The following is a 25,860-nucleotide window of genomic DNA, read 5'->3' as shown; positions in this document are numbered from 1 at the left end:
CCTGCCCTGCTGGCCTTGTTTATCCCCTCCAGACTTCAGGGGTTTCACTAGCTGAGCCCCTAGGGAGGGTTTCCAGGGCTCAGGAGACCCTCGGGGAAATCGCCTCCAGTACCCAGGGAGTTGGCATTAATAGAGCAGACGTGAGGCTCTCCAACACAGCACCTCTCCCGTGCTGGCTCTGGCCGCCCTCCTGGCCAGTTGCATCATGCACCCGCCTTTGCCCAGCTGGTCCCATCTGCGGCCTCTGGCCCCCGCCCTCTCCCCCTCCTCTTTGGCTCTCTGCTGTCTCCCCTCCTCTCTCGCCCAATCTGCCCCATCCTTCTGGCCTCCCCCATGCCTGGGAATCGGCCCAGCATCGGGCTGCCAGCTGTCCACAGGTTCAGGGGACCCAGCCCAGCTCCAGAGCCACTGTTCCAGAAGCAGCACAACCTAGAAACACAGATTAAAAGTCATGAATGCACACTCATCCAGTGGCTGTTTGCACTGGGTTTTTCCTCCCCAGGAACCACTGGGAGAAGCGTGTGCATGTGCATGTGTGTGTATGTATGTGTGTGTGCATGTGTGTATGACTGACAAAGAGAGAAACCAAGACAAAGACAGATATGAACAGAGGTTGTCCCAGGGATGAAGAGCAGGAAATCAGGCTAGTCCAGGCCCTCTGTTAGCTGAGTGACTGTATGTCCTTCCCCCTTGAACTCCTCTCTGACACGGGGTGGAGAGTGTCCGTCTGCTTACCTGGCAGAGTACTGAACACCGGATGGGGCGGGGAATGGAAAGCTCTTGGTAAATGGTGTGCACCATGCAAAGTAATATTAACCTTGGGGCAGAGCCTGAAGACGCCAATTTCCTGCCTTAAAGGGTGGCATTTGACTTTCCCAGAGGGTGCTCAGACTAGAGGGTAGAGCGCTGTTTGCTTTGCCATAAACTGGAACTCCGGACAGACAGCCAAGTGGCCTGGCCTCGCGAACACTTTCTTGTGCACCTTAAAGGAAGTCTGAACCTGCGTCACTCCGCTCCCGGATTCTCGCTAACACTTACACCTGAAATTTACACAACGTTATAGGTCAATAGGACCACAATAAAATCGTTTAAAAAACAAACAAACAAACACAGCTTTCTGGCCTCACTCCCAAAGACTCTGATTCAGTAGGACTAGTGTGCGGCTGGGGGATTGGCATTTCCAACAGCCTCCCGGGCGCTGCAGCTGCTGGTTCAGACCACGCTTTGAGCAGTGCTGGTCTAGGCTCCTCTAGTCTTTAGAGGGGCTGTCACTTGTTAAGATGAGACCCAGATCTACCATCTCAGGGCTCACGCCAGCCCCCCACCTCAACCTGGAATGGAAAGCCAAAGGCGTGTGGTTTCTAAGAAGAAGATGCTAACCTTGCTAGCTTCAAAGACAAGTGTCTTTGAGCCATTTCTGGCTTTTATTTTTAATCAACTTTTTTTTTTTAAACTAATAGACTTTTTCAGAACAGTTTTAGGTTTACAGAAAATTGAGCAGAAGTGTGTTCCCATATACCCCTCTCCCTCACTCAGCTTCCCCTATTATTAGCATCTTGTGTGAGTGTGGTGCATTTGTTACGACTGACGAACCAATGGTGATACATTCTTATTAACTAAAGTTCATAATTGGCATTGGGGTTCACTCTTTTTTTTTTTTTTTGAGGAAGATTAGCCCTGAGCTAACTACTGCCAATCCTCCTCTTTTTGCTGAAGAAGACTGGCCCTAAGCTAACATCCATGCCCATCTTCCTCTACTTTATACGTGGGACGCCTACCACAGCATGGCTTTTGCCAAGCGGTGCCATGTCCGCACCTGGGATCCGAACCGGGGAACCCCGGGCCGCCAAGAAGCAGAACATGCAAACTTAACCCCTGCGCCACCGGGCCGGCCCCAGGGTTCACTCTTGGTGTAGCACAGTTCCGTGGTTTTAACAAATGCATAGTGTCATATCTCCATCATTACAGTAGCATACAGAATAGTTCCCCCACCCTAAACATGCCCTGTGCTCCTTTCTCCCCCAACCCCCACCCCTGGCAACCATTGACAAAAAATAGGAAATAGACGAAGATTTGTAATCCATAGGATTGGGTGTTAATTTTAGACTTTCTAAATCCTTTCCTCCTTCATCCCTTTCTTCACACCTTTGGATCTGAGCCCCTAAGAGTTTCTCCACTAGAGAACATTCTAAAGGAGTGGTTCTCAAATGTCTATGTTCCTACATTGTTAAAATGCAGATTCTGGTTCAGCAGGTGTGGGCTGGGGCCTGGGATGCTGCATTTCTACAAGCTCCCGGGTGATTCCAACGCTACTGTTCCACAGACCACACTTTGAACAGCAGGCCCACGTTCACAGACTGACTAAATTAGAACCTCCATTTAATAAGCTCCCCAGGTAATTGCTGCCCACCTTAAAATTGAAGACATGCTGCTCTAAAGATGTTCTTATCGCTGACTGTACATTAGAATCCCCTGGAGAGCTTTGAAAATATGCCCACAAGAATTCCCCGCCCCGTCAATTAAATCAAAAGTGCTGAGGGTGAGGCCCAAGCAGTGGTGTTGTTTTAAAAGCTCCCCAGGTGACCCTAATACGCAGCCTGGGCTGCGAACTGGTGCTCCAAAGATAGCAGTCCTGCTGGAACTCTGGGCCGAAGGGTTTTCACCTATGGAATTGTTCAGAAGACCTTAGGAGCACAGAGTATAAAAATGATGCTTTCCATTTATGTGAGATTTTACATTTTCCAGAACGCTTTTGCAGCATTACTAGGTACGGCTGTCACAATGGCTCTATGAAGTAGAAAGGGCATAAACAGTTATACTCATTTTAGAGATAAAGAAATTGAGGTTCAGAGAGATTGACTTGTTCAACGTCGCATGGACAGTCACAGAGCTGGTGGTAGAATTATACCTCTTACTCAGGTTCCTCTTACCTGGTCAACTTTTAGAAAATCTGTGCACACAGATCTCAGGGCCCCTTACAACTGTGGGGCAGAGCATCTTTTGGTCAAGGCTTTCCAAGTGTCTGTGATCAGTTTAATTGTAAAGAAGTGTTGTCTCACTTTAAATTTGGGGAGAGCAAGGCACAGTGGTGGTGAAGAATGGCAGTGAGAGAGAATAAGGAAGGATGCAGGGTCCTTGGCTCCCACCCAGCCCCCTCTCCCTAATGTTCACTGGGTGTGGTTTGATAAGGAGGTAAGGAGTGATGGTTGCCATGGTAACCACATCTTCACTGATGCTCATCCACGTGAGATTTGCTTGGCGGCCAGTCACCCCACCTCCCTGTATGAGGGTCATGGAAACAGCTCTATCCATGCTGAAGTCCTCCCTCAAAGGATGTCAGCCAACCTGTCCTCTACCCCAGCCAGGGACAATAGATGCATCCTGGGTGATGGATGGGGAATAGCTCAGAGAGAAACCAAGTAGCCAAGGCCTTTCCGCCAGTGATGGAGGATGCCCCTTCTGGGCCCCGTAGCCCCTGCCTGCCTACCTGATCTTTGCTCCTGACCCTCTGCCTTCACCTGGTTGGTTTCAGCCATTCTTGTCTGGCTGCCTCACCCCAGGAGACCATCGAATGCTCTTGAGGAACAGGCTCACGTCTAGGACTTGGCTATTGCTCCCTCAGCTCCAGGTACAGAGTTGAACTGTTGTTCAGTTAAAAAAATAAAGACTTGTCAAATTGAACCACTTGTCTGTCCCTTTGTTGGGGCAGGGGACAGAGAGGGAGGTGGTGTTGGAATTCCTGGCATGGCAGGCTCAAGGACACGCCACTGCCTAGCACCCAGCCAGCACAAAGCAGATGCTCAGTAAATGCTGAGTGAATGAATGGAGCCTAGATCAGGAATTAGGACTCCCCAGTTCTGGTCCTGCCTCGCTGTGTGATCCTGAGCAAGTTGCTTACCTTCTCTGTGCCTCAGTTTCTTCTGTCACAAGGAGAGAATTCTACTGTGCAATGTTGTGATCCTGTGTGTCCGAAAGGATTGTGACCACTTGGAGGACAGGAGCTGGCTCTTACGCATCGTCATATCTCCCATGGCAACCCACATGGGGCCTTACACATAGTGAGGCCTCAAATTATCTGCCAAAGAAAAGAAAGAAGGTGAAAGTGCTTTGAAAAATTAAAAGTGTTATATTTGTGAGGAGGTATTGATGTTTGGAAGTATCCCCACTTTCCTGCTGGGCAAGGCATTGGCTGATCGTCTGGTTCTTGAGGTTGTTAAACCACCTTGAACCTTTCTAGAACAAGGTGAAGTAAAAATAAATACATTTATTCTTTGTAAGTTTCAGAGAAACCCCGAGGAAAAGGTGGGTCCCATAGGTCTGCCCTTTTCTACTTTTCCTCTTTCGGTTCAGATTGCTCGATGGGGCTTGGCTCCATGCTGGCCTTGCCTGCTTTGCCCTCCCTCTGCATCTCCAAACCATCCCAGCCTGAAGCAAGCAGCCCAAGGCCAACATGTTCCCTGGTGTGGGCAGCAGGCAGAAACACCCGCCGTGGTGGTAATGACCGCTGGCATTTTTGAGGCTCACTACGGGCCAGCGCTTTATGTGTGTTATCATCGCTGCATTTAATCTTCACTGCAGCTGTATGAAGAAGACATTATCATTATCCCCATTTTATAGGCGAAGAAACTGAAGTTCAGAGAGGTGACATCCCAGAGCGAATCCGTGAGTGTGATAAAGGCAGGGGAAGAACCAGGTGTTGCTGCCCCGACAAGAAGGGCCAGTAATCTGCGGACACCCTGCACTGCAGTGAAGGAGCTGGAGAAGAAATGGCAGGGCAGCCCCGTGCAAAGCAGGCCCAACAGCGATGGTTAGGGGGGACTGTCTTCAGAGCTGAGTGGCAGCTGCTCTTTGAAACACATCCTGCTGCGCTGTCGGGCTGGCCGCCCAAGTTCATTGCAGCCGCCTCCTGATACAGTCACGAAACAGACACACACGCACTCATCACGTGTCAGCCCAGGCCTGGCTCGGGGCCCACCTCTGAGCCTCCGCTTCATGGAATCCCAATGCGTGCTCACAGTACGAGCTCCAAGCCCCCGCTCCAACCCCAGCCTCGGGCTTCCGGAAGCTGCACCTGGGCCCAGAGCTGAGCTCAGCCTCCTGCCTAAGAAATGGCAGAATAGCCAGATACCGCAAGGAGTGACCAGGGAGAGAAAAATCACTCGTTTCTTCAGCTAGGGGGCAAGATCAACTACATGACTGCCTTTTGGCCTGGAAACCTCTTGCCACCAGCACCCGCCAACTCCACCTAGCCTTGCAAGCCCTTAGGCACACACTGTGAAACTCCAACTCTCCCAAGAAGCTTTGCAGAACATCCTAGAAGAAATTTGACCACTCTAGCTTAGGGCCAAAAAAAAGATCTCAAGTCTTGCCCCTATTACAAGCACATCTTTTGCTTGCAGACAAGAATACCTAGTAATTCATCTCAAGTGATTCTCTTCATACAGTATTTATTGTGGCATCTTCTCCACGAGAGGGCACCTCTAAGGTTATTTATTCGGAATCTAAATTCTTAGGGGGAGAGGCTGGGACTCACACATACCCCGCCCTCACACCCCCTCAGCCCCCCAGGGCCAGGGTAAATACTTCTTTTTTATTTTCTTTGTTTAGTTTGTAATTCCATTTGCCCTCGAAGCAAGCCACCGTCTCCCCTTCCTGTTCAAGTTGAAGGTTGTCTGTGGGAACCTTGCTCAATGCTTTAGATCAGATTTAGAACCTCACTTTAGGCCAGTGGTTTCCAAACCCTGCTGTACATGGAAATCACCTGGGGAGCTTTAAAAATAAATCACGATGCTTAGTTCACACCCCAAACCAATTACGTCAGAATGTCTGGGCGTGGGAGCCAGACATCCATATTTTTTAAAGATCCCAGGATGGTCTGGTTTGCCGCAGTGTGGGGAGCCTTGCCTGAGGCCTGTCTGACCTCCCACCCACAAATGCCTCCTCCCGCCACAGCAGAGACCAGTGACTGTGGCGGTGGACTCAGTTCAGCCTGGTCTCTAGGCCAGCTGGGTTCAAGGGTTGAGAACCTCAAGGACCTCTCACTTTTCATGTTATCTTGCAAGTTTGGCATTGCCTTTGGGCTCTGGTCCTATAACTGCACTTTTCACCCAGGTTCGTTCCCATCTTAGAGGCAGGTTTGTTTAATTGAACTCAAATTATAGCAACTTTTACGGTGCACTTGTAATGGGCTGGGTTTTACGTACAAAATCCCCGTTTAATTAAAGTAACCCATTTTGCAGATGAGACGGGTTAAATAACTTTCCCAAAGTCGTTCAGCGGGTGACTGCAGCAGAACCAGGGTTTGTCTGCCTCCACCGACCTCAGAGTCCCGCCTTCGTTACCGTGTCGTGGGTTGCCTCCCCTGTGCTTCGTCCCTGTGACCCACTCTCTCGGGTGCCCCACCCGTGGGATAGATGCCCTGCCCTCCTCTTTCCACCCCTCCCTTCCGTGTCAGTTTCTTGGAGCTGCTGTGACAAACTACCAGATACTGGGTGGGCTTAAAACAACAGAAATTTATTCTCTCACAGTTCTGGAGGCCAGAAGGCCAAGGTGTCGGCAGGATTGGTTCCAGGCTCTGAGGGGCAACGTGTTCCGTGTCTTCGTCCTGGCTCCTAGTGGTTGCCAGCAATCCATGGCACTCCTTAGCTTGGAGATGCGTCACTCCAATCTCTGCCTCTGTCTTCACATGGCCTTCTTCCCTGTGTATCTCTCTGTGTCTTCACATGGCCTTCTTATAAGGACACCAGTCATTGGATTTAGGGCCCACCCTAATGTAGTGTGACCTCATCTTAACTAATTACATCTGCAAAGACCCTATTTCCAAATAAGGTCACATTCTGAGGTTCTAGGTGAACGTGGATTTTGGGGGGACATTCTTCAACTCAGTGTACCCTCCTACCCCAGACCCCCAAGTTCTGCCTCTGACCCCATTCACCTGTTGTCCAGGGTCTGCCACCTGCTGACAAGCCTTGATGCTGATGACCTGTTGTCCCCTGTCAGATCCCCAGCTCCCACTGCTCGCCCAGCTGGCGAAGGACAGCTCCCAGCTCCTGCCCACCTCTGCCAGCATGGCCCAGATGCTGGTCCCTGCCAGTGTTCTCTGACTACCACATGTATACCCCAAAGACACACCTTTATTGACCTCGGATCTCTACAGTTGCAAATGCCCTGAGGGCAGGACCTACATCCCTAACAGTCCAGGGCTGGCCCTGACACCTGCTTGTTGACCAGTGAGGAGAAGGTGTTCTCCATGGAGCGCCTGACTCCCCGCCCCCCACCATCCATCTTACTATTTAGCTCTGAGGTTAATTACTTTTTTTTCTTTGCTATCTTTGCAGGAAATGGGTATATTGAAGGTAAAGAGCTAGAAAACTTTTTCCAAGAGCTGGAGAAGGCAAGAAAAGGCTCTGGCATGGTAAGCCTGGACCTCTCTTCCAATTATTTGGGATTTTCTGTCATCCTGACCATAACTTTGAGCATTGTCTATCCCAGGTTATACAACCCATCAGTGGGCCTGACATCTCCGGTCTTGACACTTGGTTTTTCTTTTATTTGTAAGGATTTTTAAAAATTGAAATACTCCTTCAAAAGAGTCCCTGACCTCGATATCTTTGGGTGCTTGGGTGGGTGTTCATGAACGGACACCAGGGATTGATGAACCCCCCAAAACCGCAAAGCTTTGTGTCTGTGGATGTGTGTATAAAAAGTATTTTTTCCTAGGGAAGAGTCCACAGCCTATCTTAGATGCTCCAAGGGGTCGTGACTCAACACTGGGTGCCTAGGGGGTTTCAAGTGACTTTATTCTGGACCAGAGTTTCTTAGCCTCAGAACTGTTGACATTTGGGCCTGGATAATTCTTTGTTGCGGGGAACTGTCCTGTGCATTGTAGGGTGATTAGCAGCATCTCTGGCCTCTACCCGTGAGATGCCAGCAGCACCCCTCCAAGTTGTGACAATCAAAAATGTCTCCAGACATTGCCACATGTCCCCTGTGGGGGCTACAGAATCATCCCCAATAGAGAAACACTGTTCTAGACCAACAAAGGCTGGAATCCTCAGGAAGGACCTAAAGGAAAATGGAGGATTGCTCCAAACCAGTATCTGAACCGGGTGGTGCTGGCTGGCCTTATGTGTGGAGGTGTCAGACTGCCCTTCTTAACCTTCTTGAAGTGACTCCAGATCATGTCCCAGCCCCTTAACGGCATGGACGTTGTTTGCCCTGGTGCCAGCTTGGGACCACTGAATTCACTAAAGCCTTTTGGAAGAGCATCTGAAACACTGAAATGCTAAGGTGGTAGGAGGTAGCCTGATATGATTCCATGTCTGGTTCTCGAATATACAGAGTCAGACCCGCTCCCTCCCCCCACCTCTCCCGGGTCATTTGGGGGTCTCTCTACTCTCCCCTCCTGTGTGTCTATTGGCCAATCCACTTCTTATTAGCAAGTCTTCATGGAGCGGTTGGGGAGATGAGTCACAGATCCTCTGGCCAGCTCCTGGTTCAGAGCTCAGCAGAGTGCCCCAGTGAGGAGGAGGGCCAGGCAATGGTCTTAAGCGATGGAGGTGATTCATGGCTTTGTTTATCAACAGTTCCCCCATCACCTCTCATTACTAGGGTAATGAAGCCTGGATCACAGAAAACACAGGCTTCACAACTGATTCTGGGATCATGCGGTAGGTGGAAGAATGTGTTTTTATGAAGCGCTTCAAATCTGAAATCCTTCTCTTAGTCATTCCCTTCCTCAGATAGCATCAGGGGTGATTTTCAAGTCTGTCAACAACCTTCTCTACTGACATCATCCCCGACTGGTTCTCAGAGCAGCTGTTATATAATGGAAAGGATATTGGCCATGGAAGCAAGAGCCATGAGTTCAAATTCTGGCGACACTAACTGGTGACCTCGGGAGAAGTCACTTCATCTTGGCCTCCATTTGTGTGTAAAATGGAGAGGCTACTGACCTCAGCGGGACTGTCGTAAAAATTATATAGGATGACCACATTTGTGATAAGAGCCAGGATCGTTCCATGCACATTTGTAAATGTAAAGCAATAGATACTGATAAACAAATAAATATTGATAAATTGAGACCAGTTCCAAAGGTAAAAAACAATAGAAGGGATTCAGAAAAAAACCCTAAGAGTTAGTAGACTTCTCCTCGGCCCAATCCTAGGAAACACACAACCCACCCCAAATTTCAAGTTCTTCGCCCTTTTAGTAGTCACAGTAATCTAGGGGACTATCCAAATTACCCCTCAGCTATATGAAGACTTTTTCTTGACATTCTTCCCGGCAAAAAATCAGAGTGAAAAATATGTGGAATTGCCGGTTAGTCTTTAAAGAGGAAAATGAGCGTTCACCTTACGATGGTGGACTGCTTAGAACCTATTGGGGGCCACTGGAATAAGTGGGACTTTATTAAAAGCTGCCTCAGTAAACTGATGGGGCCACAGTCCTCACATCTGAGTGATGGGAGTAAGTCCTCGCCCTTCTGATAGAGCTGTGGTTTAATCCATCTCAAAGGCAGAGGGGCGTGTTTAATTACATGGCACAGAGCATGTCCACTTGTCCTGTTCCCCTTTGAAAATTATGTGACTGAGCCTCAAAGAAGAGACTGTTTGGATTTGGAGGGATCCTGAAAAGGAAAAGGGTGCCACCCTGATCTCTCAGGGGATTGGCTCAGCCTGGTTCTGTGCCTGCAGATTTAGGCTGCGAAATGATTCCCAGCACTGCTGCACCGAGCGGGCGGAAAAGCCTCAGTTCACATGGGACCCAGCAGGAAGTCAGCCCCTTTTGTCTTTCCCTAGATGTCAAAGAGTGACAACTTTGGGGAGAAGATGAAGGAGTTCATGCAGAAGTATGACAAGAACTCAGATGGGAAAATTGAGATGGCAGAGGTGAGTCCTGTTGCCCTGGCTCAGAGCTTGCGTGGGAAGGGCCATCTGTTGCCTGTGCCTCTCCATGCACAGGTGTCCTAGGGGTCTACATGAGGCACTGGTCTTGAAGTCCCCCACCCCACCCATAGACTTAGGCTGACCAAAGAGTAGAGATGGGGCTTTTTCTGTGTCTCACAAGGAAGGGGGAAGCACTAACGACCGCCCTAAGACAAAGATGACATCTCAATTGCTCAACACATAAATATATAAATATTTATGTGTATACTGATATATATGTATAAATATTTATATGTATACTTATATATAATTTATATATACTTATAACTATATATAAATATAAAATATTTACATATAAATGTAAATAATTTATAGTTATAGCATTATAATTTATGTGTATATATATACACACATGTATTCATATACGCATAGATATATACAGATTGTTAAAAGATAAACTGAGGCATATTAAACAACTTTTAAGTATATTTGAGCAAAAGTCTATTCCAATGGGGCAGTGCCAAACCGGAAGTGGTTAGGAACGCTCCACTGACAGAAGCTCAGGGAAAGACTTTGATAGAGAAGAGGCAGAAGCAAAACAAGGAGATGATTTGATGGCTGTAGCTTAAGTGGTTGCATTATTTGGGAAAGCCTAGTTGGCTGTTTTGGCTGTTGGTTTAGATTTTGGTTTGCTTACATGAGCCACTAAGGCATGAAGGCCACCTCAGTCTATTGGCGTTCTTATTTAATTTAACAATTTATATATACATGCCTACACACATACACTCATATAGACACATACACTTATGCACATGTGTGCAGGCCTAACTAAATAGCTCTGACAATCAGCTGGCAACCCATGGTCAAGGGGTCAAGAATAATGATGGCGGCCCACACTGAGGGCGTTGTCCCCCGCCCCTGGGGAAGCAGAGACAGACAGAGATTCCAGTGGATGGGATTTATTGAGGGAGAGCGCTCAAGAGAAGGGGAGAGAGGGCAGCAGGAAAGGGCAGAGGAAGGAGCTAAGCGCGTGGTCTCAGCTGGAGCCTAGTCTTGCCTGATCTCATGGGGAGCTCTGGAGTGTGGATTGTGCCACAGAGTTGGTCCCCCCTTGAGGCAGGCAGGGGATGGTCCTTTGTACCCCTGTATCAGTCAGTCCTTGGATGCAGGCTGCCCCCTGCAGGTTGGGTGGGGGTGGGGAAGCTGGGTGGGGCAGCCCTAATTTGGTGAAGGTCAGTTCTCCTGTAGGGGACAGCTATGAGCCATTGGCAGTCACCCTTCACAGCAGCTGAGGGATGGCCCACCAGCCTAGTTAAAGGGGATCTGGGACAGGCACCAACAGCAGCCACTGTAGATGCCTAAACTGTAAGTCTCAGAACATCCTGACCCAAATGGGCTTAAACCAGGGGTCAGCAGACTTTTTCTACAGAGATCCAGATTCTAGTAAACGTTTTAGGGTTTACATGCCATACAGGCTCTATCACAACTCTTCAATTCTGCCTTTGTGGCACAAAAGCAGCCGCAGGCAATATGTAAATGAATGGGCGTGGTCCTGTTCCAATACAAGTTTATTTATAGAAATAGGCATTGGGCCAGATCTGGCCATAGTTGACCGACTCCTGGTTTAAACGACGAGAGGCTCCTAATGAGAATGGCCATGGGCAAGGTTGACTCCAGGTGAAGGAGGCCAGGCGTCCAGCTCCACTTCTCTGTAGTTCTCTTGGTTCTGTTCTCTGCTCCCAAAACAGCTTGATCCTCAGGCTGGTAGCAAGCTGGCTGCAGCCGTTCCAGGCATCACAGCCAGATACAACCAAGCAGATGCAGAAAGAGCTAATCTGATCAGGTTCCTCATAAGAACAAGGAAACCTTTCCCAGAAGTAGACCTCCTCTCACATTTCATTGGCCAAGACTAGGTCACCTGCCTACCCATAAGCCAATCACTGGCAAGAGAAATAGGATTAGCATGTTTAGCTGAGGCTAATCAGGATTTGCCTGTGACCAAGGATGCTGGAAGCAGAAGAAGGGGGAACGCCAGTTGGGAGGGCAGCCGGCCGTGTTGGCTCCACAAGGGTACTTGCATTTTTTAAGTCAGATTTATTGAGGTATAATTTATATACAATAAACTGCATCAATTTGAAGTGGAAAGTTCCATGAGTTTAGACAGTTGCATACAGCCATGTAATCACCACCACAATCCAAATACAGCAATTCTATCGCCACCGGAGTTCCCCCGCCTGGTGTAGACCATCCTGTACTAGCAACCACCAACCTCGGATGGGTTTGCATTTTTTAGAATTTTATATATATGGAATAATCTATTCAGTATTCTTTTGAGTCTGGGACTTGCATTTATAAAGTGGCACCGCTTTCTGTCCCTCCAAGTACTCAAACGCTAAGGTTTGAGGTGACTCAGCTGTACTTCTCAGAACATCCTTCTTCCCCCTTTGAAGGGCTGTTCTCAAGGAAGAAAGCAGAATGGACCAAAATGCACCTCCCACGCTGCCTCCCACTGGCCATTTTCCATCCTTCCTACAGGGAAGTCTGTTCTGCTCCCTGGCGGGGCCCTCCATAATGTTACTGTTGCTCTCTGATCCCCCAGCTGGCGCAGATCCTGCCGACTGAGGAGAACTTCCTTCTGTGCTTCAGGCAGCACGTGGGCTCCAGCGCCGAGTTTATGGAGGTGAGGCCGAGGCGCTGCCTTCCGTCTGCACACTGGGGCCTGCCTTTCGCCCATGTTCAGGAGCCAGGCCCACTCGAATGCCTGGGAACCATCCCTGGGAGACACTAAACCCCTTACCACTTCGCTATTCAAAGTGTGGTCCATGGACCAGCAGCGTCAGCATCCTCATCATGTGGGTGCTTGTTAGACATACAGAGTCCCCGACCCACTGAGTCAGAATCTACATTTTAACAAGCTTCCCGGGCGATGTGTGTGCACACTGAAGTGTGGGGAATAAGGTAAAAAGTAAGCCTGGGTCAAGTATGTTTGGGAAATGCTGTTTACACTCTATCTCCCGTTTGGGGATTTGTCACAGTCGTTTGCATATTATAGGTTCTGAGAAATCCTGAAGAGACCCATTTCACTCTGTTTGGCTCCAGGGTCCCCCATCCTTTGTTCTCACTCACTAACGTTAGTGTCCCTCAAAGTCAGAGTTCCAAAGAACATGCTTGGCAGGGATGGGTTTAGGTACCGTCTTAAAGCTGGAAAAGCCCCGTGAGAATTCCAGTTTCTAGTATCTTCCAGGTTTGATCTTTGACTGCGGTCTGGGTTTCAGTGTCCCCTTTAAAATGGACATTGCCGTCTTTGCAACAGAAACTCTTTGAGATCCTCCTGTGAAATCGGACGTCCACACTCAAGTGTCCTTTGAGTAACATTCAACCAATAGATTGAACCATGTGAAGTTGCTGATATTTAACCATTTTTGATTTACAGAAATTGGAAGTTCCATATGGTTCAACCAGCTATATTACTAATCCTGATGCCCAGCATACTACCAATTATTTCTTGCTATTTTTCTGGGGCTCTGCGCCCTCAGAGTGAAACTCAACCCATACCCCCCACACACATACCGCCTGCTGTGATAAATAACGGCTGGCCTTCAGCGTGACTCAGAGTTGCCGTTCGTCACGTTAAATCCATTTCCAGCCACCGGTAATCCCCACTCCGTGATTCACTGCCTAAAATGACTGGAGAGCTAGCCCAGAAACCCGCATGGCAGCGAGTTCCCCACGTGGATAGAAAGTCGGTTAGAAATAACCAATTCTCAGGGTGGAAGAGTTATTTTTTAAACGGCAGCTTGCAGAAGCATCAAATATGGATTTAATTTTATGGTGCTTGAAACAATTTTCTCCAGATTTTTCAAGATAGCAAGATTCCGTAAACTGGTCATTGACATCCTGGATTCTCTTCTTAATCCTTCTCTCGCCTATCTGGGGGGGAAAGTCCTGCGTATACTTGGAACTTGTCAAGGTGCTGCTTTTGTGAGTGTCCATTTTTCTCTCTGTAGAAAAGGGAGTGTTATGCCTGACTGGTCCTTTCCTGATAGGAAGGCAGACAAAGATTGGCGTCTGTACCACCTCTGGTCTGTAAAATGGGGATGATGATAGCTTGGAGGAGGCAGAGATGCTTAAAGAGGGGCAAAAAACACCTCTTTCTCCCTCTCTCTCTCAAAATCATTAGTGGTTTCTCTCTATGTGGTTGGCACAACTCCGTATTCTTATCTACTTTTATCCTATAAGCCCCAGTATAACTACGGAGCCGCTCCTCCTCTCAAGTTTCCTGGGACCCCGCCATCCCCTTCTGGGGCTGTCTGTTTGTTCCATTTTTATCAGCTGGAAACATGAAATGGTCCCTGAGTAGCCCTGAAAGGCTTGTGCCATCAGATAGCTCCCACCCCACGGCTCAGCACGACATTTTAATTTCTAATTTTAGTGGCACCTCAGGATTTCTTTCAGATTTCACAAAGCCCAGGTCTGTTGAACTCTTTACCTTGAATGGGAAGAGAATAATGACCCACCGAGGGATGAGCACAAAGTACTGAAAGGGGCAGAGAAGGGAGCATGAGAGCGTGGGGGAGGGGCAGATCCAGTGCGGGGGGGCGGGGTGGGGGAGGTCAGGCTGCTGGGGTGCTCTCACTCCGAAGAGCAGCCAAGTGCTTTGCTCTGTGCAGGGTCTGGGGTCCCTTCAGGTTATCCTCCTTCTAGGCAATTTAAGGGGTGTCTGCCTTTCTCCCAGTCAAGGCTCAACCTAGAAGAACTCAATTCTAATGTACTGAATGCATGCAGGTGGTCGGTAAATTCATATTTGAAAACCTTCATATGTGAAAACACACATTTCTTAGTACTTTCTCAAGAGTAGGCTTTCTGGCCAAGGAAGGAATATTTTGACAGAACTGGGCATTGTTTGTCCCCAGAGAAAGGACGCTCCCTGAATCAAATACCATCTCCCCAAATCGTCTGTAGTATAAGTCTAGCTTTTTGCTGCGATTTGCTCGTTGACCCATAACTAAAAAAGAATCAGGATCAACTTTCCTGAGCCGCTCCTATACTGTGAGAGTTACACAGCCTTGTTTGCTGGTATGAGAGAAAGATCCTAAAATATCTATGAACTCCCACACTCCTGACAATAAAAGGGGGACATGATTTGGAAAAGAGGAGGTTAAATTTGGGAAAAGAATTAGTGCTTGCCGACTCTCAGAAAATCAAGTGTTGCTGGCGTCCAGGTGTGCAGTTTAGAGCCAAGGGAGAAGGAAAGAAAAATCAAGGGAAGAAAACTTGAAAGAAAATCTAAGAAATATGATCAGGCATCAAAATAGACTAAAGATTTGGGAAGCAGGGTTCTCTGGGCCTTTTTGTCACAGATACAGGCAGCACCCTCCCCCACTCCCCACCATGGTACTCCTCCTCTCCACCAGATGGCCTGGGTAAAAGGCTGGAGTTTTCCGGCAGTTGTATACAGGACCATATTTTCTCAGGACCATCATATTAGTTACCTCTTGCTGCATAACAAATTACCCCCAAAATTTAGCAGCCTAAGTCAACGAACATTTATTATTTCACAGTTTCTGTGATCAGGAACTTGGGAACAGCTTAGCTGGGTGGTTCTGGCTCAGCGTCTCTCATGAGATAAAGGTCAAGATGCCAGTTGGGGCACCAGCCCAATGGCACAGTGGTTAAGTTCACACATTCCAATTCAGCGGCCCAGGGTTTGCTGGTTCGGATCCCAGGTGTGCACATACATACCACTTGTCAAGCCATGCTATGGCAGGCATCCCACGTATAAAGTAGAGGAAGATGGGCACCGATGTTAGCTCAGAGCCAGTCTTCCTCAGAAAAAAGAGGAGGATTGGTGGCAGATGTTACCTCAGGGCTAATCTTCCTCAAAAAAAAAAGGTGTCAGCTGGGCTGCAGTCATCTGAAGGCTTGACTGGAGCTGGAAGATACATTTCCAAGATGGCACAGTCATGTGGCTGTTGGCAAGAGGCCTCAGTTCCTCACTACATGAGCCTTTCTATACGGCTGCTTGAGTGTCCTTACAACATGGCAGCTGGCTTCCTCCATAGGGAGTGATCCAAGAGAGAGAACAAGAAAGAAACCTCAATACCTTTGTGACCCAGGCTCGGAAGCCCCACACTGTCAAATCTGCCATATTCTGTTCATTAGAAGCAAGTCACTAAGTCCAGCTCATGATCAAGGAGATAGGAATCGAGCTCCACCTTTGGAAGGGAGGTGAAGAATTTGTGGACATCTTAAAACCGCTACAACTGTTTTTCCTTATTTCTCCTGTGTAATGTCTGCCCTTGCTCAGATGGCCAGAACATAGAGGAAGGAGGTGGTCAGACTCATGTCACCTCCTGAAGCGCTGCTTCTCTTTGACGTCCTAGATGCTGTAGTCAGCAGGACTCAACACATGCACCAAATAATTGGGACTCAGATCAGAGCCCACAACCAGTGTGGGAGAGATCGATTGTCCAGGCCTAGGTCACATGTCTACCTCTGGAGATGGGTCAACCCCTCTTGAACCATATGGACTGAGTATGGGAGAGGGGTGGTTTCCTGAAAAAAAAGGGGAGTGATCCTTTTTCTCAGAAAGGTGGGGGAGTGGCCTTGGGATATTCTAAACATACTGATTACACTACCAATTCTGCTCTACCTTCAGACATGACCGCCATATGCATCACGATGGAGGGATGGAGGCGGGAGTACAGTGAAGAATAACCAAAGCCTGTTTCTGCCCCTTCCAGAGAGTTCTTACCCTTGCCCCCAGCCCCCACACAGAGAATGAGAAGCTTCCAGAGCAGTAAAAGTACACCCTATATACCCACAGCAAAAATCAGATCCAGTACATCCTAGTGCTAGCCCTGGTCAAAGCTACCTGGTTAGCATCTTAGAAAACCATAACTTGGTTACACGATGATCTGAAAAGAGACCCAGGCCTGTAGCCAGTTCGAGTAGGGAGACCTTATCCGAGCAGATTTTTTTCCCTCTCTGTGTGACCTTGGCCAAGACATCTTCCCTCATTTCTTCATCTGTGACATTGAAGAGACTGGGCTTGACCACATCCACATCCCCACCTCACTATAATATTCTTGAATACCAAGACCTGGCCTGGCCCATTAAAGGAAATGGAGGGAGGCTTAAAGATGTTGATAGGTCTTTGCGAACGGGTTGATGTTCCCATTGCAGGCTTGGCGGAAGTATGACACAGACAGAAGTGGCTACATTGAAGCCAATGAGCTGAAGGTAGGCTGGGGCTTGGGGAGGGTGTGGAGGCCTCAGAGGATGTCACTGAGGCCAGAGTGGTGGCGGGTTTAAGGAGCCTGGAGGGGGCAGAGACGTTGGGTGAGAAACATGGGTTTGTGGTCTGCTTAGGAGTACACATGCTTGGCTCTGAATTGTTGGACGTGTTTGGGGCAGCCGTGTAAAGTCAGTAACATGGGGCTGTAAGGCCATAGAGTGCAACCAAACCACACTCCTCTGCACATCAGTGCCCAGGACAGGCATCCTCAAGGCGGGTCCAGCAGACTGGCCTTCTGGCTTGTATGTCTACCCCTAGATTCCTCTGGAACGGTGATCCCAGGCACTGCTTAGCTCTGTGTCCTGGCTCTCTGAGGAGCCACAGCCAGTTTCTACTGCCTGTCTTGTGGGGCGAGTTTGCAGCCAGGAGCTACCCCTAGGCCTTCAAGGTCACTCCACAAGCATTAAGGGGTTAGGGAATTATGAGGGATGTAAGCTATACAAGTGGTAGACCTCCAAAAACAATGTTGACTGAATGACTGAGTGAACAAGGGAGTGAGGGACTGACTGAATGAGTCAGAGCTCGAAGAGGCCTTTTGTATTCCAGGGATTCCTGTCGGACCTACTGAAGAAGGCAAACCGGCCATACGATGAACCCAAGCTCCAAGAGTACACCCAAACCATAGTGAGTGGGCCGAAGTGTCCCTCCTCCCCGGGGGCTCAAGCTGGTGGATTTCTGGGTTGCAGAGTCTTTTGTTGGCTGATTCTCTGGGCCTGGGTGAAGTGACTCCCATTGGCAGCTGGCAAAAGGGATGCTAGTTCATGGCCCCTCTCTCTGAGGTCCCATTGAGCTGCCTCCTGGGCCAATGTAAGTCTGGAAACATCTGTTTTCGTGACAGCCTCTGCAGCTCCGGGAGAGGATAAACTTGGAGAGGGTGGGCCTTTGGTGCTGGCCTGCTGGTCTGCCGGCCTCTGCGGCCCTCTCCCTGAGAAGGGAAGAGGGGAGCAGTGACAGAGCCCCTGCTGTCTTCCCAATGACTGATTTAGACCATGTTGGTCCCTGGCCTCCAGGAGACCTCAGAGGAGGCATGAGCACACTCCGCCCATCTTCGTTCCTCTCCAGTAGAGGGGATGGCAGGTCAAGGGCCCACATGAGAGAAGGGCAAAGTGAATAGCCTAGGTACCTCTTTCTGTCCCCAACAGCTACGGATGTTTGACTTGAACGGGGATGGCAAATTGGGCCTCTCAGAGATGTCCCGGTAAGTGCCTGCCCTCACCCCCAGTGTCACTTTTAATAAGATCCCTGCAGATCATTCCTGAGCTACTGTCCCCATCTCTAAGATCAATCAGTGGGAAAAGTGACGGGTCAGGTGTCACAAAGTTCAAGGCAAAGCTAGACAACACCTCCGTGTGTCTGCTTTCCTCTCTCTAGAGCTTTCCACTAACTCCTGATTATTAAGTGCTCAGAGGCCATTTCCATAACTACAGATGCTGCTTTTGCATCCCCCGATGCCTGAGTTGTTCTTGCCTCTGCTCTGTCTCCTAATCTCTGCTCTGACATTTTCTTCCAGACTCTTGCCCGTACAGGAAAATTTCCTGCTTAAATTTCAGGTAAAAGGGTCACTTTGCTTTTCTTCACTTCCTCCCTTTCCCTCATCCCTCTGAGCTTCACCCTTCCACGTTCCTGTCCCCCAGTCCACTGCACACACACGCACGCACACACACACACACTCACACACTCTCACACTCCGGGGCTTTTGCTTCTCTCTTTAATACCTTGGGCCTTCCAGGGCATGAAGCTGACCTCAGAGGAGTTCAACGCGATCTTCACATTTTACGACAAGGTAAGAGGGAGGACAGTGCAGGGGCCCCACCACCAGGGGAGCCCGCTTACCGGAATGGCTCAACTTCATCCTTAGGAATAGATGAGCTGTCGGAGGGGCAGCTCGGACCCTGTGGTTTCTTCCAGTCCCTTTTGGTTCCCATCTTCTGCTGGGTGAGAAGACAAATGTCATTCGCAATCTGTAGCCTGTGGAGCCCAAGGTCTCGGTTCCTTGAAATTGCAGGAGAGAACAGCTCGTGGCAGAGGGTTGTGCTCGGAGCTAGGGCGTGATTATGTTGCTGGGGCCAAAGGGAGGAGGTGCTCAGTACTGCCCCTTTGTGCCAAGTCATGGTTTTGCATGGGAGCCAGGTGTTTTTTCTAGGAAGTGGGGCGTGAGAGGACCTCCTTGCCACCCGTCACCCCTACCTTAGCTGCCCCATGCCTGTGGGACTCCAGTGGCCTTCCTTATAGATAAAGGGTTAGGGGTAAACTTTAATCAGCCCCTGTGTTCATCTTGACATCGTATTATGGAATGTGGCACTTAGGGAGTTGGCTAAATACTTCTTGAACCTCGTATTTTCAATGCAAACAAAAACACCAGCATGAAAGGCTATCAAAAGTTTGTCCTGAACGGTCCCATTCCTGTACTGACTCGTAAAGTCAGAAGCGACGTGTTATTTTGACGCCGCACAGTCTGAGCACCTCCTTATGCGCAGTCTAAAGGGAAGGTTAGACTCTGTGACCTCCCTGGAATGGGTCGGGGGGGAGCAAGAGGCAAGGTCAGGGGTCAAGGGGCCCGATTTCTAGAGCTCTGTGCTGACCCTCTGCGCCGCACCCCCAGGACGGAAGTGGCTACATTGATGAGAATGAACTGGATGCCCTGCTGAAGGATCTGTATGAGAAAAACAAGAAGGTGAGCAGCTGAGCCCAGAGGCCTGGGGCGGTGTCCCCAGGGGAGCAGAGAGGCCTCTGAGGGAGGGGTGGGAAGGAAGGCCGCGGAGTGCATTCTGCTCCCCCCGGATCAGCCCTAACAAGGCAATGCCCGTTTTTTGTTTTGGTTTTGTTTTCTCTGGTTGCTTGATTGATGTTTTGTATTCTTTTACTTTTACTGTGGTAAATATACATAACATAAAGTTGGCCATCTTAGCCATTTTTAAGTGTATAGTTCAGTGGCATTAAGTACATTCACAAAGTTGTGCAAGCATCACCACCATCCATCTCCGGAGCTTTTTTCATCTTCCCAAAATGAAACTCTGTCCCCATTGATTCCTCCTTCCCTTCAGCCCCTGGCACCCACCATTCTACTTTCTGTCTTTATGAATTTGACTGCTCTGGATACTTCATATAAGTGGAACGATACAGCATTTGTCTTTTTGTGACTGGTTTATTTCACTTAGCATAATGTCTTCAAGATTCTTCCATGTTATAGCATGTGTCAAAATTTCCTTCCTTTTTAAGGCTGAATAATATTCCGTTAGATGTCTATTCTACATTTTGTTTATCTGTTCATCCATGGACGGACACTTGGGTTGCTTCCATCTGTTGGCTGCTGTAAATGATGCTATGATGAGGCAATGGCAGTTTTGATACAGCCCAGTTCCTGGAAGTATCAGCCACATTGCCAACAAAAAAGACTTTTTTTTTTTTAGGTTGGCACCTAAGCTAACAACTGTTGCCAGTCTTTTTTTTTTTTCCTGCTTTTTTCTCCCCAAATCCCCCCAGTACATAGTTGTATATTTTCGTTGTGGGTCCTTCTGGTTGTGGCATGTGGGACGCCGCCTCAGCACGGCCTGACAAACGGTGCCATGTCCTTGCCCAGGATCCGAACCAGCGAAACCCTGGGCTGCCGAAGCAGATCGCAGGAACTTAATCATTCGGCCACGGGGCTGGCCCCCAAAAAAGACTTTTAACACAAGGAGAGATTTTGGAGAGCAGGGGCCAGTTGGAGGTGAGGGTTTCTGAATGGATTAACTGCAGCATCTGGAACTGGGGAAGAGGCTAAAAGGAGTCATGGAAGAATTTGTTCCCCTCAAACAAAAGTCTGAGAATTAAACTCTATTACTTTGCTGGTCGCGTTGCCTCTTGGACAGACCCCAGGAGACCCTCTATGGGCTCCTCTGGGGCCCTGGGTGGGAGGGGTCAGGTGGAACAGAAACCAGGCGACAAGCTTTTGCGGCTCATCTTCCTTCACATCCTGGAAAATGTCTTTCTCTGAGCAAATGGTTTTGCTGCTTTCTTCAATTAGATGATGAATGCTCTATAAATCTTTGCGTTGTCTAACTGTCTTGGCTGCCAGGCTAGAGCTAAATTTAATGCTCAGTTTCAGGGAAAAAAATTCATCGCAGCCTCTGAGTCTGTCTGTCTCCCTGTCTAATTGCTTTCTGATGTCTTTATCTTTATCCTGAGTATCATCCTTCATTTCTTTCATCCTGTTTATTTTTTTTCTTTATGTTACCTACAATTGGCTTTTGAAAGAGACGGAAAATAAATTATAAGTAAGCAAACACTTCCTGGGAAGAAGGAAGTACTCACCAAGCGTTAGAACTCAGCAAACTTTTTCTTGGCACCAAATTCCAGGAGAAAATTATTTATGCACCCGTATGTGTCCAAGGAATGTTGGGCATCATGATGGACAATATCTTTAACTGTAATTGTATTAATGAGGCATAATTTTTCTCCGTATTGTCCTGCCTTACACCTGAGGTTGGTTGACCCTGAAAGCATGCATTAAATCTCAAATTTCCTGGTCATCACCATGAGGCTTTCTTGATTAACACAAAAGACAACTCATAGGGCTGTATCGGTTGACTCGAGATGTGGGAGAAAAAAAGAGAACCAGGTGTTGGGGTTAGGAAGCAATTCTGAAGGTTAGAGAACAAGGATATTAATAAAGTTGTTTACCTGGGAGCCTTCCACCTGTGGTGAGCTCCACATTTGGCATCTGGGGATGGAGGGAATGAATCAGTCGAAAGAGAGAGCTGCGGGACCGTAAATCCCAGCACCTGGGTTGGGAAGGGAACGGCCATTACTGGTGACCCCACATGGCAGATGCTCGTTCTGTTTTACTGGTGCCGCATGGACTGTGATACGGTTTCTGAGCAGATTAATGTTTGAGGCTCCTGAGGGATAGGCTGATGGCATCAAACTTGTATATTTCTTAGAGCTCCTGAGGCAACTCGCTAAAGGCTTCCCCAGCTTCAAGCGAAATTCCTAGACAGAGAAAGTGAGCATCCCCTCTCTCCATGCTGCTGAGACTCTTGCTGCCACACTGCACGGGGAGGGTGGGGGAGTCCCCTCAAGCTCAAGGGTTGATATATGGGGTCCCTTACTTGGCCCCTAACTGAGTAGTAGATAGCTCGGCACACCCTTGCGTTATGAGTTAGGTGACTTTTCTAGGGATTTCACAACTTCAGGGAAGATGTCCCCCAAATCGAGGCATGCTTGCAAAGTGCCTTTGCACTGGGTGGTGGCACAAAAACCGGGAATCATTAACAGGAGGGGATGTCCCGAAACAATGCAAAAAGAGACTGACCTTTGAGCACCGAAAACGAGGCGACTGAGGACAGGTGAGCCAAGTAAATCATTGGACAGGCTTTGGGACTCAGGGGACTAAGGACATTTCTGACTGTGGAGTTGGTCCAGTCCTTTAGCCTATTGTCTTTGTACCTCAGTTTTCTCATTAGCTGAGTAAGGACAATGACCCATCAGCCTAGAAGGGAAAGTATTAAAAAATATCTGTCAACATTTTCAATACAAAAGAAGGAGGAGGAGGAGGAGGAGGAGGAGGAAGGAAGGAGGGGAGGGAAGGGGAAGGGGTGAAAGAGCAGAGGAGGGGAGAGGAGAAGAAGGTAGGCAGGAAGGAAAGGAAAGGAAAAGATAGTTGTTAAGTGATTTTCCAATGTTGATGATGGCTTTGCTATATTTCAGACCTATTGGCTATTTGCATCCAAAGCAAGTCTCATAAAGTATGTATTCAAAACAAGGCTTATTAGATGTTGGTGTCCTCTTTGATGTTGGCCTCCATTTTATATGAGACTGCACGTACGTTCACGGGGCACCTCTGAAGGCAGCAAATAGCCGGCGAACAAGAAGTATAGGCTGGTGAGCTTTGCTGCTGGAGCAGGCAGGAGTTAGAGTTCCTTGTTTAAACAGGGGCGGCTTAGGGAAGTATGGTCCAAGGGGCCTGAAGACAAGACCAGGGAGTCTCCCCGGCATTCTGTCCCTCACTTGCAGGGACCCAGACTGAGTAAACGGAGGCCCATGGGGTAGAGGAATTTATACACGTTACGCAGCGATAATGGCTGTCATCACAACAGCTACTGTTTGGGGAGTGCATACCCTGTGTCAGGTATTGTGCTAGGTGTCATTTACGTCCATTCCCTCGTTTAACCGTCATGACTCCTCAGTGAGGCAGGCCCACCAGTGTACCCGTTTTATGGAGGAGGCAGCTGAGACTCGGGAAGGTTGAATACTTTCCCCAAAGCAATGCAGCCAGTAGGAGAAAGACAGAGGGTTTTAACCCAGGGCTTTCTGACTCCAAAGCCCATGCTTTTTATCCCTCTGGGCCACTTGCACTGGGATGGGATGAGAGAAAGCTTCCGGGGAGTGTGTTTGTGACTGAGCCAGGGGGCCATTTGGGTGGGGCCCTCCACTGAGCCTGCTCTTACCTGCTGCCTCTGTCTTCTAGGAAATGAACATCCAACAGCTCACCAACTACAGGAAGAGCGTCATGTCCTTGGCCGAGGCCGGGAAGCTCTACCGCAAGGACCTGGAGATTGTCCTCTGCAGCGAGCCCCCCATGTAAACTGGGGACAAGGGCTGCTTCTCCACCTCCCCCAGACCTGCCCCTGCTACCCAGCCCCCTCTACCCAGACCCAGAGATCACGAGCGCCCCTGCCCCGGTCCCTGCGACCTGCACACGCCAGCCTGCAGAGCAGGAAAGGAGAGATGGAGAATGGGCTGCTGACGGGCCTCCTGGAGCCCTCTCCAACCCAACCCAGCCGTGATGTGATGTGAGGGACACTCTGCTCTGCCTGCAGCGGGGCACCAACTGCATGGAAGGTGGGCGGGGCCCAGGTGGAGGTTCCCTCATTCTCTTCGCTGTGATGCATGAGCTCATTCACTGTATGATTTAGGCTTCTGTGTCCAACAGACTAGCCCTTCCCTCTCGCTCCCCTCCGCCCCTCCCCGATGCCACCACCCTCCCAAAACTCCAGGTTCCATCCACCTCCCCGCTAATGGTGTAGCTGTCTTTTCAGAGTCCGTGTTTGTGGAGAGCAGCGGCCCTCCCTTGTCTTCTTGACTCACTGTGCTCCTTTTCTCTTTGGGTTCCTTGTCTTCTTGTTTACCAAAGAAGAGTTTACAGACAATAAAATGGAAACGTTCTGCCATGGAAGCTCACCCAGTTCTGGTCGAGTGGTCAGCTTCTACGGTTCGCAGCCCGTCTTGACAAAGAGAGCCTGTTCTCCCATGGACGGGGGAGGGCGTCAGGACTGTCCGACTGGGGCAGAACCACTAAAGCAGGGCCCTGAGACCCCAGGACTCTGGGCTTTCACTCGCCATCCACTGCCTATCTGTTCAGCAACCTGTCTGTTCTTTGCTCCCTGTTTCTTTCTACGTCTCCGAGGTTATAACAGCAGTTACCAGCTCAGTGAAACTTACTAAGTGCCAGGTATTGTGCTGAACAGTCTAGCTGAGGTATCTCTCTTAAGCCTCTGAGAGAGGTGCTGCGGTTGTCTCCACTGTAAAGACCCCAAAACTCAGAGATTAAGTAACCAGCCCCACATCTCATGGCCAGTTGGGGGCAGAGTCAGGGTATGAATCCCACAGATTAGATCCACACACTTTAGGGTAGGGATACCAGTGAGGTGTGGAACAGTGGGGCTAGGTGACCTCCAGCAAGCAGGGGGACCTCCAACCAGGAGTCCTAGAATGCCACAAACCTAACTTCTCCTCCTCAAAGTCCAGTTTAGCTCACAACAACTCGTCACGTGCCCCTTGATATAGGGCCAGCTTGGCCTTTGGGTCCATAGAGCTCTTTGAGATCCTAGAGTAGAGAGATAACTCATTTTTTTTAATGCTATCATTTATTGACTGCCTACAAGATGCATTTTGACATGAACTCATTTAATCCCACAACAATCTTATGCAATGGATACTATTGTCAGATGAAGAAACTAAAGCTCAAAGACAGTAACTTGTTCAAGGTGATACAACTCTGAAGTGGCAGAGCTAAGACTCAAATACGGCAGGTGTGACTCTGAAGTCACCTTTGGAAATGTCCTCTATTTGATTTCCAGGAACCCATCTAGATCAATGGACCCCAGAGGGGTAGATATACCTGGATCAGATATAAGCTTCATTTCTTTCCAAGCCACACCCCTTTCCAAGAGAAGCCATGCTGTTCACAAGCCGGATGGTGGAGCCCAGTGAGCCACCTGACCCCTCTCCGCCTGCCCGCAGCTGACTGGGCTGAGAGGGGACATCTGGTCCAAGCTGGGCCAGTAAGAGTCTCCCGGAATCCGGGGTTGAGATCCAGGCTGTCAGGCAGACCATGTGGCACTGGGGCTAGGTAGTGCTATAGCTCCGAGGCTGAGAGGTGGCACCATGGCAATCCAAAACCAAAGCCCCGACTGATGCTGGGAAGAGTAGAAACCAAGAGCCTGGGAGAGGGAGCCAGTCAGAATAGTGGAGAAAATACGCAGAGAAAAGCACAGGAAGGAAGGAGGGAGACAGAGAGAGAGAGACAGAATGAGAGAGAGACAGAGACAGAGAAACAAACAGAATAAGAGAGAATGAGAAAGATAGAAAGGGAGAGAGCAGAGGGAGAGGGGCCATCTAACCACTCCCACGAGGCCCTGCTGCACTTCCGAATACCGATCCATTTCCCTGCCCTCCCTTTGTATCCTACAGGGC

At 49.0% G+C, this 25,860-nt stretch overlaps 1 protein-coding gene across 1 annotated transcript in view; it reads left to right on the top strand.

Moving 5' to 3' along the window:
• The window catches only part of CALB2 (calbindin 2), a 28,921-nt gene extending 4,987 nt beyond the window's left edge, over positions 1–23,934 (top strand). Inside the window, exons 2-11 of the mRNA XM_046683942.1 lie at positions 7,338–7,414; positions 9,801–9,890; positions 12,487–12,567; positions 17,073–17,129; positions 17,731–17,808; positions 18,327–18,382; positions 18,695–18,734; positions 18,914–18,967; positions 19,787–19,858; positions 23,633–23,934. Coding sequence (XP_046539898.1) covers positions 7,338–7,414; positions 9,801–9,890; positions 12,487–12,567; positions 17,073–17,129; positions 17,731–17,808; positions 18,327–18,382; positions 18,695–18,734; positions 18,914–18,967; positions 19,787–19,858; positions 23,633–23,749 — 722 coding nt within the window. The 3' untranslated portion in view covers positions 23,750–23,934. The remainder of the gene's footprint in view (positions 1–7,337; positions 7,415–9,800; positions 9,891–12,486; positions 12,568–17,072; positions 17,130–17,730; positions 17,809–18,326; positions 18,383–18,694; positions 18,735–18,913; positions 18,968–19,786; positions 19,859–23,632) is intronic.
• The last annotated feature ends 1,926 nt before the right edge of the window (positions 23,935–25,860 follow it).

Source organism: Equus quagga, chromosome 13, assembly GCF_021613505.1.
Source record: "Equus quagga isolate Etosha38 chromosome 13, UCLA_HA_Equagga_1.0, whole genome shotgun sequence".
Lineage (NCBI taxonomy): Eukaryota > Metazoa > Chordata > Mammalia > Perissodactyla > Equidae > Equus > Equus quagga.
This window is presented reverse-complemented; position numbering and strand designations above follow the sequence as displayed.